The sequence below is a fragment of the Pocillopora verrucosa genome, chromosome 13 (genome assembly GCF_036669915.1).
Source record: "Pocillopora verrucosa isolate sample1 chromosome 13, ASM3666991v2, whole genome shotgun sequence".
NCBI classification, from domain to species: Eukaryota; Metazoa; Cnidaria; class Anthozoa; order Scleractinia; family Pocilloporidae; genus Pocillopora; species Pocillopora verrucosa.
The window spans coordinates 11,763,470-11,779,473 of NC_089324.1; the positions used below are offsets into that span (position 1 = coordinate 11,763,470).

The 16,004-nt window shown below is 36.5% G+C and overlaps 2 protein-coding genes across 5 annotated transcripts; both read left to right on the forward strand.

Moving 5' to 3' along the window:
* Nucleotides 1–4,302, forward strand: LOC131788706 (uncharacterized). 4 transcript variants are annotated; one of them, XR_010715995.1, is made up of 10 exons: nucleotides 1–101; nucleotides 443–525; nucleotides 751–802; nucleotides 1,177–1,282; nucleotides 1,477–1,714; nucleotides 1,803–1,981; nucleotides 2,364–2,463; nucleotides 2,573–2,669; nucleotides 2,783–3,010; nucleotides 3,141–4,302. XR_010715995.1 is itself a non-coding variant. In XM_066160269.1 (8 exons), exons 5-8 carry the CDS (start codon nucleotides 1,896–1,898, stop codon nucleotides 2,902–2,904), a joined length of 405 nt encoding a protein of 134 aa, XP_066016366.1. In that variant the 5' UTR covers nucleotides 8–525; nucleotides 751–802; nucleotides 1,177–1,282; nucleotides 1,477–1,714; nucleotides 1,803–1,895; the 3' UTR covers nucleotides 2,905–4,302. The 4 variants fall into 4 exon arrangements, 1 of the variants encoding a protein (XP_066016366.1); XR_010715993.1 differs by having other exon boundaries at nucleotides 8–525; XM_066160269.1 differs by having other exon boundaries at nucleotides 8–525; nucleotides 2,783–4,302.
* Nucleotides 4,303–4,531: 229 nt separating this feature from the next.
* LOC136277716 (uncharacterized) lies at nucleotides 4,532–8,440 on the forward strand. The gene has a single exon (XM_066160268.1). The coding sequence runs from the start codon at nucleotides 4,532–4,534 to the stop codon at nucleotides 6,896–6,898; it is 2,367 nt and encodes a 788-aa protein (XP_066016365.1). The 3' UTR covers nucleotides 6,899–8,440.
* The last annotated feature ends 7,564 nt before the right edge of the window (nucleotides 8,441–16,004 follow it).

Sequence of the window (16,004 nt, forward strand, 5' to 3'; positions counted from 1 at the left end):
CCGCTTTCAGGGAAAGAGAGCCAGAGTGTGCGACTCACCAGCTGGAAAAAGGGGATAGTTAAAGAACTGGTTTCTTTTGATGATTTGAAGTTTGCAAAAATGTGATTTACATTCATTACTTATTTTTCTGTTATGTGTTAGCAGCAATTGGAATTTTTTCACCGATAATCCGCGACATTCCTAACCTATGAAAATAGCAACGATGAACATTTAGTTTCCTATAAAATTATTTCTACTTGTGTGGGAGAATCTGTGATGCAGAAAACATTTCTATTTTCCAAATAAAAAAAAAAATAATAATAATAATAATAATAATATAACAAAACTTTATTCATAGATTTAAAAAGAGAGGCAAGAGTAATAATAATAATAATAATAGTAATAATTTATTTCCTGATATATCTCAGATGTAATTAACACAGATATGAATATTGTTCCACAGACAATCTCGAGGCTGCCTTGGCAAGAATTAATGAGTTTCTTGGCTCTACAAATAATCCATCTAAAAATTGGAAGACCAGAAAGGTGAATTTGTCATCCAGCTGGGATAATAACAGAAAGCTGCTAGAAGCTCTTCTTAATCTTGAGAGCCTCCCTTCACCTGATCATTGTCAGATATGTTCGGAAGAGAAAACACTTATAAGATGTCATGACTGCCCAAATAAATTTTTCTGCTCTTCATGTGATGTAAATGTGCATTCCCTCTTGCCATTTCATAACAGAGATGGGTTTGTTGATGGTTTCTTTCAGGCTATCCTTCCAACTGTGATAATTGATGAAAATGGAGTAAAGCAAAACATAGGTAAGCAGATATGTAAAAGGAAGAACATCACTCTGAAGACAGCTACTGTACATGTATTAAATTTGTGCTGACCATCATTGTTTTTCTTTGTTCGATATTGTATTTGTGATACTAATTTTGTTATATTCTCATGGTCCTTGTTGAGTCTTTGGAGAATATACATACATGCATGAATTGAAAACCAAGTAGTGATAATTGTTAGTTCAGTGTTATATGGGTTGCTTTCTTTTAAGGTAGTTTACACTATACATGTATGTAGATTTTCAGTTAAATGATTATGAAATCCAGTCACTGGTTATTTACCAAAATGCCAGTTATATTTGTTATCAATAACCTGAACTGGTTTGTTCTGTCTATTTCCTCTGCAAATTAAGCCATTTCCATTCATCAGTTTGCCTGGGTACTGCCCAAGCTGTAAAGAGGCTGGGGTTTCACGCCAATTAACAACTTCAGGAGTGGTCATTGTTGTGAATGAGAAAGGTAGTGTTTAGACTGAATGAGTTACAAGTCATGTTCATAGAAATGAAAAATAATTTGCTCTTTATCTACACCTTGATGGAACACCTTCCTGTGATCAGGAGCTATTGATTTGTAAAACATAGCAGTGCATTTTTTTCAGCCTGTTTTTTTTTCTGTTTCGCAAAATTAATACTTATATATTTTCTTTGTTCCAGGATTATTTTATTTAAACAAGTCTACCATCCAATGTAGCCAGTGCAATTTTGTTTCTCCATCCTGGTCCCTAAGTGGTGTTGTACATGCAGGGTGTTGGCCAGGAAGCCCCACAGATACAAGTTATGTCTTTGATCAGCAGCTTTTTCATCTGTGGGATACTTTTCAGAAGAGAATGCCTGGGACCTCAGAAAGCTCCTTTATCAGAGCTCTTGAGGATGTTTCTGTTATGAAAGGAGGGTATGAGTCCACTTCCTAAAATCAATAATAATCTCATTAACAATAATAATAATAATAATAGGGTGTTTAAAAATTATTATTTCAACAGGCACCAACCATTAATCAGACCACATTCTCAAGGTCTTTTAAAGAGTGGAAGTTCTTGCAGTACGAGTTAGATTGTCTTCAAGGGCTTGACTGGATGAAGTGCCCTTCTTGTTCAATTTTTCAGCACTCCTGCCATGTTGATGGAAACATGAAACTTTATCACTTCAAGACATCAGGAAGGTTTGTATTCACTGTATATAGAGGTGTATTGCTCAAATTATGGTAAAATGCTGATTTTCATGATGTGGATTATAAGTATGCAATGAGCATACATTCGTATCAGTTTTCAGAACACTTTTCCAGTAATCTGTGGTAGTAATTCAACATTTAATCAAGGTCCTTAGCAGCAAATTTCTAAATTGTTTTACATACAATCTTTGAAACAATAAAACACCTCATTTATTAATCAAAGGGAATTCATAGTTTGCTTTCTGTCAGTAATATAATATGTAGACTTAATAGAAGTAGTATAAAAATTCAGAGATGATATTAATTGAAATTAAATTTCATTTTTGCATTTAATGCAATAATTTTGTTTTTAAATTTTCTCTCACATACTTAGTCAAAGAAGGCCATCATACTATGGAGACCTCTTCATTGCCAACAACCATGATGTAGACAGCCACATGAAGGCAGTATATGCAAAGAAGTCCAAATCTAAGGTTTTTTGCTTTAGAATGCATTTTGTATGACATACGTTTATGTCAATTGATGGCTTTTAGAGCTTATTTTCTTGATGTGATATTTGTTTGGTGTTTTGCTTGACCACAGGATGTTGATAATAGATGTGGTGATTCACACTGGAGGGCTGCAAACAACCATGGCAAAAAAGCTGCCAAACTTGACGAGACTGGACTTGAGACTGCAGGTCAAAATGAAATATATATTGTCATAAATGTATTAGGTCTGAAAATCTACAGCTGTATATGGAAGAGATGCATTTGTGTACTTATTGAAAGTGTTACTTATACAATCATGTAGGTTGCAGGCATGGCTTGGCCCAGTGGGCAGTGAACATGTTCCAGGGAGAGCTGTATGGCTATGCAAACTTTATACATCAGAAAAAAATGATACCAGCCAGTGTCAATTTGGGGAAGATATAGTTTGCAAATACTGGAATACACTGGAAAAGCTGGGGGATTAGGAAACTGCGATATGAAACCAGCCTTGTCAGTAATGCATGCAAAAGCTCACAGTTGGACATGCCAGGTATAAATTATAATGTTTATACATGTGTAGTTTCTTAAAGTTTGTAAATGAAAGCTAATTTGAATTATAAGTTACACAAATTTGAACAAGTTACACAATAAGATCTACTACTATTATTTATGTTGAACAGGTCATATGGGGTGGTTGATGGCAAGATGGAAGTGCCTGCTCCACTGGTGAGGAAGTGGAACAGATCAATTCTCACATGTCTCGTTATGGAAACACTACAAAGTACATGCTTCCTGAGAGTTATCAGGGGTTTAATTCAACCTGCACTATGCAAATAATTTCACAAAATACAGTGCATATACTATATCCCAGTCAAGACGCACATTTAAGTTTTTGTGCAAACAAAAATCATGTAAACATCCAACTAATTGGTGGCCTTGGTTGATGGCTTTGCTAAAAGCAAGCTGGTGGCCCTGTGACTCACTCCCACGGTCTGTGGCCCACCTTAAGACCCACAACCCATGCCCACTTCACTGTTGTAACAGTTGCCAAAAAAAAAAGAGTAAGGAATTGATTTATTTACAGTAAAGGATTAATATATAAAATCAATGTCAATATTTCAAAAGGCGCTAGCTGCCTTTCTTCTTCAGGCTAATGACTCAGGGTAAACTTGGTATGATAAAGTAACAATGATATCATAGAGTTTAAAAAAAGTGAATGTTAAAAATAAATAAGAAAAACCCCATTACATCTTTTAAAATTTAAAATTTTAGGTGTTTAAATTTTAATAAATTATTTTATTTATTTTAAGTGTCCCCTATTAGTAGAGGGTTTTTTTACCCATGCTAGAATTCCTTGACACATAAATAAAGTTTTTCATTCATTCATTCAAATATGGAACACCATTAAACATAGATATAAACAGAAATAATAGCGATTACAAAAACATCTTTGTTTTTTGTGCCTAGAGGTTAAAGAGCATAACCTTTAATGATGAGGTATGCTTCTCATTTGAAGGAGTGCAAAATGTCTTGGCAGAATGATAATTAGCAAGGAAATATTGTGAGAATGTCATCGGGGCTCATTACATTTACGTAGCTTCAGACAAAAGAACATTCAGACAAACCCCATTAAGCAGCTATGTCCCATTTAGCGGCAACCCCCTATTAATCAACCAGTCATTTAAACAGGGTTCGTACGGGTCCTGGAAATCCTGGAAAGTCCTGGAATTTTATTATCGCATTTTCCAGGACTGGAAAGTCCTGGAAAAGTAATGCTGGTCCTGGAAAGTCCTGGAAATCTGTTAAACTGAACAAAGTAATAAAGTTTTCTCTAAAACAAATGAGCAAAGTTTTTTTAGTATTTTTATAACGTATTCCTTTCTGGTTTTGACCGCATGACCGCATCTATATTTTTTCATGTTTCCCGAAACTGACACGAGTGTAACTCTGGATCGAGGGCTCATGTATCATCATAAGCTCATGCGCAGTAGTAACCTTGATGCATGCATGATTTTGTAAACGGGTACTCAGTGAATGGGCGTCTTGAGTTTTAAATGTTTTGTTCCGAAATATGTCTGGGAAATGCTTGTTTAGTGACCGATGGTTGGAAAACTCTTCCTATAAATTGTGGCTGGAACGTGACGCGGACAAGTTTAAAGCAAAATGTAGAGTTTGTATGAAAGCGTTTGATGTATCAAATATGGGAGAATCGGCATTGAAAAGCCACGAAAAGGGAAAGAAGCATATTCATCTTATCGAAAAGCAACAAAGAAATACAACAGGTGACATAAGAAACCTTTTCTCGAACAGCTCTTTCGCTGCCCCTCGAACAGCCACTGAAAGTAACAACTCTACTTTGACTGTATCAAGTAGTGCCGCTAGTACAACAGCAGGTATGTCCGGGTTCGTGACGAGGAATGATACTTTAACTGCTGAAATTTGGTGGGCGCTAAAGGTGAATAGCAGCCATTATTCGTATAATTCCTGTACAGATATAAACTTCTTAGTGCAGCAAATGTTTCCAGACAGTGACATTGCAAAGAAATTTACCTGTGGGGAGAAAAAGGCCTCCTATCTTTCTTGCTTTGGTATTGCACCATGTTTCAAGAGTCTTCTAAAGGAAAAAGTCAAATCTTCAAAGGGATATGTGCTTTTGTTTGATGAAAGTTTGAATCACGAACTGCAAAAGAAGCAGATGGATTTCCATGTTCGCATCTGGAATCATGACAAAGTTGAAACTCGCTATTATGATACACAATTTCTTGGGCATTCTAGTGCAGAGGATATGCTTCAAAAGTTTCATTCTTGCAAAGAGGACTTGAGCTGTAGAAATCTGATTCAACTCTCTATGGATGGGCCCAAGGTTAACTGGAAATTTTATGAAATGGTAGAGCAAGAATTGAAGAGTGATTTCAGTTGCACTCTCCTTAACACAGGCAGTTGTGGTATACATGTTGTGCATGGAGCTTTTAAGGATGGTTGTGATGCAGCTGGATGGACGGTGCAGAAAACTCTCTCCAGTCTTTACTGGCTGTTTAAAGACAGTCCGGCTCGAAGAGAAGACTACATTAGAATAACTGGTAGCAGTGTATTCCCCCTAAAATTCTGCCAGCACCGGTGGTTAGAGAATGTGTCAGTTGCCGAGCGAGCACTGGAAGTGTGGCCTCACATTGTCAAATACATTAATGCTGTTAAGGCAAAGAAAGTTACTGATCCCAAGTCCAAATCTTACGAGACCATTAGCAGTAGTTGCTGTGATCCCTTGATGCCAGCAAAGATTGCCTTCTTCTCATCAGTGGCAAAACAGATCAATCCTTTTCTCACAGCATTTCAGACTGATAAACCTATGCTGCCATTCATGAGTATCAGTTTGTACACTTTGTTGAAATCATTGTTGAATAGGTTTATCAAGGGTGAACTTGTTACCGAGGCAACATCTCCTCTGAAGATCCTGAGGTTGAAGCCCACTGATAAAGAACAGCAGTTAGACTACCAGAAAGTTGATGTTGGCTTTGTGGCACAACACATGCTGAAAGAAAAATCTGGGAAATTGAGTGAAAGGCAAGTTCTTCAATTCAGAATGGAATGTAAAGATTTTCTTGCAAAAACAGCCTCTAAACTGCTTGACAAAACACCAATAAATTATCGACTAGTAAGAAGTATGTCTTGTCTGGATCCAAGGCTAATGGCATCAGAGAAAGAAGGATGTGTCAAAAAAATGAAAAGAGTTCTTGAAATTCTTGTGGAAGCCCACAGATTGAAGGCTGATGAGTGTGATGAGGTGATATATCAGTTTGGACAGTTTTTGGATGAATGTGCAGGTAATCCTGACTTTGAAGATTTTGACCCTAGTGAATCCTCTTTAAGAGTCGACACACTGTTATATGAACACATGGCTGGTAATAAGCAACTGGCAAAAGCATGGGGGGTAGTTGAATTATTGCTGCTAATGTCTCATGGTCAAGCCACAGTTGAAAGAGGATTTTCTGTAAACAAAGAAGTGGCAGTTGAGAACCTGTCGGAAAGATCGTTCATTGCACAGAGGATTATTCATGATCATATTGAATCAGTTGGAGGCCTTGCCAATGTAAAAATCTCAAAGCAACTACTTATGGCATCTGCTGGAGCGCGACAGAAATATATTTCCTATCTAGAAGAGCAGAAGAGAATTAAAGTGTCCCAGGAAAACACGCTTAAAAGAAAGGCAGCAATGGATGGGATTGATGTGCTGAAGAAGAAAAAACGGCAAATTGAAACTGATATAGAGGCTCTTTTAAAGACTGCAGATGAATTTGCAGATAGGGCTGAAGATTCAAGAAACCTTACTTGGGTTGCCAAATCAAACAGTTTGCGAAGATCTGCCAAGGAAAAAAGGGCAGTCTTAAAGGACATTGAAGAGCAGTTGGAAGGAAAGCTCCAAGAGCTGAAAAATAATTAACCCCACTTTGAATCCCAAGATGTGAATATTAATTCTACTTAGTATCAGTCACGGATTTCTGATGTTACTTCTGAGATATTAAGAGTTCAATGAAAGAAGTTGATATTCTCTGTTTTCTTTGTTCTCATTTGTATGTCTGACAATGTGTTGAAATTGAAAGTAGAAATGAATCTTTTATACTTATGAGAGTGAAAGAGTTAAGGTGAATTTTGGAGTCCTGGAAAAATAATCTGAAGCCTGGAAAAGTCCTGGAAAAGTCCTGGAAAATTGTTTCTGAAAAAGGGTACGAACCCTGTTTAAATGTACCAAAACTATCGTCAGTATAATATTGTAAATAATTAAAACCCCTTTTAAGCAGCCATCCCTATAGAGAGGCCCCGGCCACCTTTCGGCCATTCCCATGAGCGTTTCTTCAATTATTTTTAATAGGGGCTAAACTGTCATCCTACAAGTGTAGAGTCTAGACTCCTTCCAAAAGCAAAATACATGTAGCACTGATTTGAATTCTGCTACTTATATATGATCAAAAAGTAAATAATTGGCAAGAATAAATTAAGATCATTTTCATAGCAGTCATTCATTGTGAAGATCCATACTTCCCTGCCCCCCTACGCATGAAGTTGGAGGGAGGATGTCAAAGACCCAAAATTTACTTAGGGTGGTGGGGTAATATGTCAAACCTTTCCGTTGTAGCTACACATTGTTAAAAAGTATTGAAGGGCTGTATATGATACCGATCAATTTTTGAAACTCTGTGCAAAATGCCACACAACAATTTAAAAACAATTAAAAACCAATTTATCACGATTAAATATGAGAAGTAATGATCAAACCCACAATCCAAGTTCCCCCCCAACTCCCCTTTCTAGATGTTATTATCTAAATATCACATTGACCCATAAAGAGTAAAAAGACACAAATTATGAACCAAGTGAACATCTGAACAATAAGCTCCTATATGGCTTTAATGAACAGCACACGCAGCATTTCATGAAAATCAACTGTGAAATTGTGTTGCACCATTTCGCATGAAAACTTAAGCTCACAAATTTAGCTAAAAGTGATTCGTACTCATAAAAATTGTGTGGTAAATGAGTTTTACAAAATTTCGTGGATTGTTGAAACAATCGCTGATCAAAAATTCAAAGTGGTTTCAAAAAACAAGTATTTTACAAGAAAATATAAGCTGACGAGTAACGCGTACAGAAAATGATGTTTCTGATACGTTTATGAATTCGAAAGATCAGATGAAAAAAAAAACAAAGAGAAAAAATAACAGTTTCCTTGGAAAAACTAAAATGTGCAAAGACTGACTCTCCTACCTGTAAACTGTACTGGCTCATCGTCAAATACAAAATTTACAGTGGATTACAAGCTGGAAAATTTCAGTACAACAAACTTTTCATATGCAAATCTAGCAATGCATACATTGAACACCTGAGTCTTTGATCAACACGATCAGCGGCCTTGCCTCATGTTAAATTGATGATTATAGTGAATTCACTGGGTTTTGACAATTGAGGCTATTCATCAAAATCTTGAAAATTTTCTGCCACATAAATCAGCTTGGGAAAGCAGACTTATCTATAGTTTTTTATTCCAGGAGCGGCATGCCAATAGAATGATCAAATAAGTTCTGCGAACAGTGAGGTACCCCTCTATCTGATCAGGTATTTTCAGGGCGTTAAAGGAACATGACAGCATGATTGTCAAGTTAAACCCACGTTTGATTGGAAATTAGTACCCACAAGTGGTTGTAGAACATGAGAAAGCCTTAATTCCCACACGATGCTATGCCTCTTCACAATGATCCATCTGATGTCCAAAATGACTTAGCTTTCAAATATTTACTGCAGTGTACACAGTTTAAGAAAACCACGGAAGTGTTTTACTTTAACCAACTTTCCCACCGATGACGCACTACAGTTTCTCAGAACTACTGACGCATAACCTTGCCCACAAACTTGGTCAGATTAGTAACATAAGGAGCAGCAGCGACAGCTGGTTACTGAAAAATACACACAGTTTCTCAAACCCACTGATGAATAACCCCGCTCACAAACTTGGTCAAATTAGTTCTCTTCTTGGTAAGCGGCAGTTAGTTACTGAAAAATATATACACCATTCACAAAGTTAGGTGACCACCAGAAAAAAAAGATTGCAGTGAGAATGACGATAATAAGACATAGTTGAGGGATTTTACGTTGATCAATTTAAGAGCCGTTTTCTCCCACAGAGTTTCTAGTGAAACTATTATCTACCTCAACTCTGAATGAGTTGTAGACTTATCCATAGAAAACAAAGAAAACAAAAGAAGTGGGCTGTCTGAAAAGACCTACTGGGTATTTCAGGTTTATACAAATTTTTTACAATTCCAAGTTAAAATTTCCCTTTCTTGTGTCTTTCAGTTATACTGATTTATATGCACAAGAAGTGTAGCTTGAGTTTGCTAAAACTTAAGGTTAACTGATTTTGTTGTTATCGAAGTACTCCACTGTGTAGGTGAATCTTGGATACATAACAAATTGTTGAGTTGGTTTGTTATGATGCACTTATGATGACTTAAATTGTAGTGAAGATTCCAACTCAGATCTGTATGAATCAGTGGAAGACATCACACATCGTCTACCTTTTAAAGTTATCGGAACTTGCTATTCTGAAAAATTCCAGAAAGCATTACAGGATACCTACGAGTATCACTATGAAAACCATAAACACATCTTTGCTAATCTTAAGGATTAACCTGACAAACCATACATATAACAAAAATGCAATTAGAGTATATATAATGTCTTCCTCAGACTATGAGAAACTTATTGAATTAACAAGATTTGCATATCCCCTACTAAAGGATCCAAAACTGGAGGTGACAGTTAAGAAAATCAGGTTTTGTACCACATTTGTTGTGAATATTTTTCACTTAGCGATTGAAATTTCCACAACTGGTCTTTGGGAGAAGCCATACAGAGATTAAAGCCAGCTGCAGAGTAAAGTGATAGGAATTAAATGTTCACAAAGAGTGAATCCTGCAAAATGGCAAAATTAAGTTTCTGCAAGTAATTTAATTTCTGCAAGTAATTTCCATGAGAGAGATATCTGTTTCATGTAAAATTTCATTTGCATCACAAGCATAGCACTGTCTGGTCTGGGACTGACTTTTCAGAGACATCTGTGCAATACAAATTATTTCATAGCACTAAACATGGAATAACCTTCCGGCCCTCTTATTGTTGAAAAAGTTGAAGTTAATAAAAATATTGATGAATCTAGTAAGTATCACAAAGTGATGTATAACCACAGGCGGCCCAAGCTCCAGCTGTGAGATGATCATCTTACGAAATAAGAGTTATGGTGAAATTACAAGAGTTTGTATGGGAATATTTACGACCGCTGTTAGGAATAAAAAGTACGGTCAAATTCTCAATAAAAATACCTCACCTTACTTCCACAGTGTATCGCTTGCTATCTGACCACTTACTATGTTGAAAAGAACCCATTTTTGCGAGTTATCCATTTCTAGGTTTATTACGTACATAAGAAAAGCCCAAGGCTGCACACTCCATTTCCGAACGCCCAATCCGAGAAGCGAAAAATACGAGCTCAAAATGACCGGGCGGCCACAAGTCCAACGCAGAATCCAGGCACATATACTGTAGTTTCATTTCAATTCACTTCAAACTTAATCGCACTTTGCTTCAATAATTTCCAGTTTAGCCGCGTATACATTCACCTTTACCACGACCATTAAAAACCAGCTTGGTAACCCTTCCTCCTTTTAAAACTGAGCCTCGCCGGGGATCACACTGTAACTTGACATACGGGGGGCGCCATATCGACACCCTTAGTTCTAGGACAATTTCTTCATGCCAAGCGACGATTAGATTTCTGAGCCAAAGACGATGTTATTGCTGCTTTATTTACACGTGAAAAGTAATATTCAGGATAAGTACACGATTGAATTACGTGACAGAGTCACTGGTCACGGTGTATTTCAGTGTGTGCTGTTATCGTCAGTTGTACTAAATAAATTCTGCAGTTTGGTTCTGAAACGTTTGTACAGTTTTGACTAGCACAAGCAGTCAGAACTCAAAGATGAAATAAGAATCCAAATTATTAAAAACGAGTTTACCACTTAAATGTTGACAGAGCGCTAATCAAATTATGATATTCGATACGTTGTTGTTGACGTCATCGTCACGAGATAGTAAAATTTGTCAAATTTTTGCCTTTTAGAATGTTTAGAGTATCAATCGGTGTGGTCTAAAGGTTCTTTCCTACTATCTTTTAAACTTAAAATGGTTTAAATCTAAGATTTATTAAGCCGCTTATATAAAACGGTCGGAGTTTGCTCAATGAACTAATTTGCATAATCGGCTGTCACGCCAGCAAAATTGCTGTTCATGTTGGATAGTTCCTCACAGTTTCCACGCCAAGGGAATTGTCAGTGAAAAGGCGCTCGGTGCATACATTATACCTACAAATATACATTATACCTACAAATATACATTATACATACAAATAAAAGATTGCCCTGCGCTTAGTCTGATAAAAATCCTACGCAAATCGGCCAACGACAAGCGGACAAAATGAAAGGGTAATTGATAATATTTAAAGGACCTTTTCCACTAAAGCTTACGTTTGGCCGTTACGTTCAGCGCGCCTGGGGAAGAGAATGACTATGGAACCTACAGTCGAACAGGAACACGCAACCACATTTTATTGACTGCTTGATATGACTGACGTATGACGTGTGTTGGAAAAAACTTTAAGGAAGAAAAGAGATGGTTAAAGTTATTTTCGAAACAGGCTACAGATTGTGGTAAGTACTGTCTGTGAAAACACCTGATTCACTTCCATCATGATTAAAACATCGGTTTTTAAAACTGCTTCAAACCTCGTCCTGTTATGAATGATGTGATAAATGACTTGGCGGAAGAGAATTCTAACATGTGCGATAGAAATTGAAAGAAATTCCTAAACGTCAAAGTCGGTAAAACGTTTTTAACCCCACCTAGACCGACCAAACATTGACTAAATTCGACGAATGAACTGGTATTTTAACCGACACTGGACATGATGATTTCTTTCAAGCTACCTTCTCTGAAGATTAAATTCTGACATCCTCTGAGCTAGCCGAAGGGCCATCTACTAAAGCACCAACCTAGCGCAGAATTCCAACCGTTATGTGAAAAATATGAATTCCGAATGTCCATTACAAAATCCTAAATGAAATTCATTTTGTTCTTTCCAATGAAGGAAAGATAAGGAGAGACGCGAAATATTTGTCATCCTTCTTTTGAAGCGCCATCTGATGAAAATATATTTCGGTTTTGTAAGTCTAACTTTTTTACCGATGACGGATGTGAGCATGCAAAAATGAAACAAGTCACTTTTGTTGCAGGTAACATCCGGTCTCAGTATATATTGTTTGCAAGAACCGTTGGATTTGTAACCCAAAATTACAAACAAGACTCGTTACAGTACTGAATTGGAGCTTCTGTCTTGAACCGGTAAGCTATTTGTGCTCGATGACTATCTCTTCACGAGCTGTTCATTTTCCAGTTACTGCGATCTGCGTCATCGAAGACTAAGTTGGTAAATAAGAGGAACGGCCGGGTTGATAAGTGTTGTACCCTTAAAAGACAACACGGTGCTATCTTCGTTTATCTCTTAAGGGTGTTAATCTAAATAAGACGGAAATATTGTAACAATCAAGCGATGTCATGATCGAGAGGATCTCGCTTGGCTTCATGTAAGAGATGATCAACAAATGATACCTCTTTTAGGGAGGGGAGGGAAAGGTGAATAATGAACCTGAACCACTCTTACAAAGAGGAATTTTCCTAAGAATGTACAACATCGGTCATCTATTTGAGTTTACACATTCTCTTTATTCGGGCAAGCGATTTAAACTTGAAAAGTAGTGCACCGGGCGATTAGCTGAATTATGAAAAGTTGAAAATTTTATTTCTCGTGATATTCTCGGGCCTTGTCGTATTGACCAAGTGATCGAAACAAAGTTGCTAGGTTTCCGTAGCTTGTTCAGTACTTTTCAAGAATTTAAAAATAATTTTCTAATTCTTGAAAAGCCTTTTAGCTGAATAGGTTAAGTTTTTCCCACAGATTCTTTTCCTGAATCTCATCGGAACTTCCTTCAAAGAACGAGTGATTTTTCCTTCGGATGTCACGTACTCCTGATTACTCGGAATTTTCCGGAAGTTTCACTTTCCAATAGTAATGGATAACTGGGGTGGGCATATTTTTTTTAAATAAGAGAGGGATGGAAAGGAGTTCTATAGCAGCATCTAACAAGGATTCAGGAGCAAAACATGATGTTTTATTATCATTACTGCTGGGGGAGCTGAGTTACAAGCAACCGAAGATCCTTTTGGTTACCCTCCTGAGTAGTCTGAGTAGGTAAAGCTGTTGTTGCCAATTTCTAATATCTTGAAGGAAAAATGAAAACTGTGATCAAAGACATTCAACACAAATAGTGAAAACATAAACTTATACACTCTCAGATAATATTTTGAGGAATTGGGGTTTTCTTTTCTAAAACGATCAGTTATGTACAGGCCGTTAACAACAAATACAGCAGAACTGGAAATGATTTGAAAATCAAATTTGTTTCTACTGACTAAACGGAAGATTGCGCCGGGCGACATCCTTAGTCTACGCTTGACGCTATAAAATCTACAATTAAAGATGTTACGGCATACAAGAGTAGTGACGTTTTACCCCAAAAGGAAAAAACTTGTGAAAAATTAAACTTTTCGCCAGTTATCAACACGACCTCCAATGCTATTCCTAAATATTAAAATGGCTGGCTGAGGAAGATATCATAAACTTATAAAAATTTTGGTATCGAGTGATTGTTTTTCTCCTGAGTCATCAAATAATTCTTTGCCGGAACGCAACGGGTAACTTATCATTTTTATGTCGAAAAGAAACAATATTTATTTACTTTACGGTCATTTCATTTGTAGTCTATGAAAAGGAACAAAACTGACCCCCACGAACTACGCCCCATCAATTTTTGTCCGAAATTTGGGCGATCGCCTTTTCAGTAGAAAATAACTGACTCCGAAAGAAAGACTTTGACAGATTGGTATAAATTTTCTCGACGGTTCTTGGCTTTACGCCGATTCTGTCCGTTTACTTTCAGTTTGATGGCGTGACAAGAGACAAAAAAATAATTTTGGTAAATTACCGACTATTTACCATGGAGTTTTTCTACTTTTTCAGGAAAAAGTCGACTTCCTTCGGACGATCTTATACAAGTCCCTTTGCCATCATTAAAAGGAATAAGGAACGTTCCAAAAGGAAATTCGCATCAATGCTGACTGTTTTAGAAATCCAAAGAACACTAGCATCGTTATGAAAGCTTCAAAAAACTTATCATAAGAATAACAACATAAAGTGCATATAGAAATATCATTGTTCCCCCCCCCTCCCTTTGAAAAGAAGCTATGGCTTCTTACATTGAATGAGATACTTAAAGGAAAAAATACTATTGTTTATTTTTCGATATCTTATAATACTTTTCCAAAAACATCGACAAATAATGCACTTATTTCAAGGATTTACACAATCAAAATGCAAGATCATCAAATAAAGTGCATATCGATGATGCACGGACAATTATAACAAACACGCCATAGAGTACAGGACCTTCATTCAGAGGTAGCTAATATGGAACATTCTCCGAACAAATGCAAAACGTGTGAGTCATAATAAATTTTTAATTTAGGAAGCAGATCAAAGGAAACTTACTTTATTATTTAATTTCTAGAAACGCGAACTTGTTGCAAGGAAATGCGATTATTATTAAGACATGTAGCAAAGAAACAAATGAAGTAAGGTTGGGATAAGAAGGCATTACAATTGAAATGATCATGCTATTGCATTTGACAAGGGTGGATGATGTCGTGTGTTTTAAACATATATCATTTTTGTTTTTGGTTCAAAAGAAAAGGTTGGAAGTAAATGTGGGTGAAAAGTAAAATTTACTGTCTATCATTTTAAATATTGGAAAATCAAGGCAATAGTGTCTTAATAAAAACATTAATGATTCCCTCTTTATCAAATGAGACAAACGGGAACGAGTTTTAAGTGATATAACTAAGCCTAGACTGGCACCGTCATTTGGATTTCCGCTTGGGTAGATTTTGATCACGTGTTAGGCAACGTTTAATCAAGAACAAGATAGAATTTCATTTCAGGCCTATTTATCAATTTTGTGGTGTATAACTTTCGCATTTTAGTACCTAATATTTCTTTTGAATCTTAAAATTGTCTTGAAACTTAAAAGAAAATTGTTCTTTAAAAATTCACTAAAAAATTCGGTAGCCAAAATTATTTGTTTAGGTGTTATTTGATTTTCGTGTTAACCTGTAATTTCGTCAGTCGCCGGCACCTTCTGTTGCTTCAAACAGAAAAAACACAAGATGCGATGTGTAATGATCGATTTTGTCCCCAATCTGACGCCATAACAGAAAAACCTTTAGAACACCTGTAAACTCCGAGCGCTTCGGAGTAAGTGATATTTTTAATGAATCTTCGGATTGTTTTCAAGTTCAAGGATTGTAAGTTAAAATTTTATGAAAAACGAATGTTGTTCTCTTATTTCAGTGTGAATCCTCGCACGCCTGCCAGTCGCTGGCGCAGCTTGTTGAAACTAAAATGAAAAAAAAATAAAGTCTTTTAAGATCATCATTGGCTTCTTTTTCACCCCACCACTATTCTTGGCAACAAAGGTCGCCATTTCGTTTGTTTATCACTCGCCAAAAAACTATCAAATGCACTCAAAGCCTAAAATCGAAAAAAAGCTTACAGGAATCGACCAATCGAGCGAGCGAGCGAGCGAGTGCCATCAGTTCTCTACATCATATCTACAACTCGCTATTGCGCATGCGCGTAATAATTCACGAGTTAAAAATGAGAACTGTGATCAAAGATATTTAGCAAACACGGTGAAAACAGGAACTTATAAACTTTTTAAGTAATTGGGTTTTTGATTCTAAACTGATACGTGATGTACAGACCGTTAACTGATGGTTGGCAGAATACAGCAGAACTGGAAACGATTTGAAAATTAAATTTGTCT

Excerpts from the sequence above, each read along its gene's own strand:
- LOC131788706 (XM_066160269.1), top strand. The coding sequence starts at position 1,896 with ATGAAGTGCCCTTCTTGTTCAATTTTTCAGCACTCCTGCCATGTTGAT. Across the intron at positions 1,982-2,363 it reads CACTTCAAGACATCAGGAAG|TCAAAGAAGGCCATCATACT; the intron begins GTTTGTATTCAC and ends TCACATACTTAG. Across the intron at positions 2,464-2,572 it reads CAAAGAAGTCCAAATCTAAG|GATGTTGATAATAGATGTGG; the intron begins GTTTTTTGCTTT and ends GCTTGACCACAG.
- LOC136277716 (XM_066160268.1), top strand. The coding sequence starts at position 4,532 with ATGTCTGGGAAATGCTTGTTTAGTGACCGATGGTTGGAAAACTCTTCC.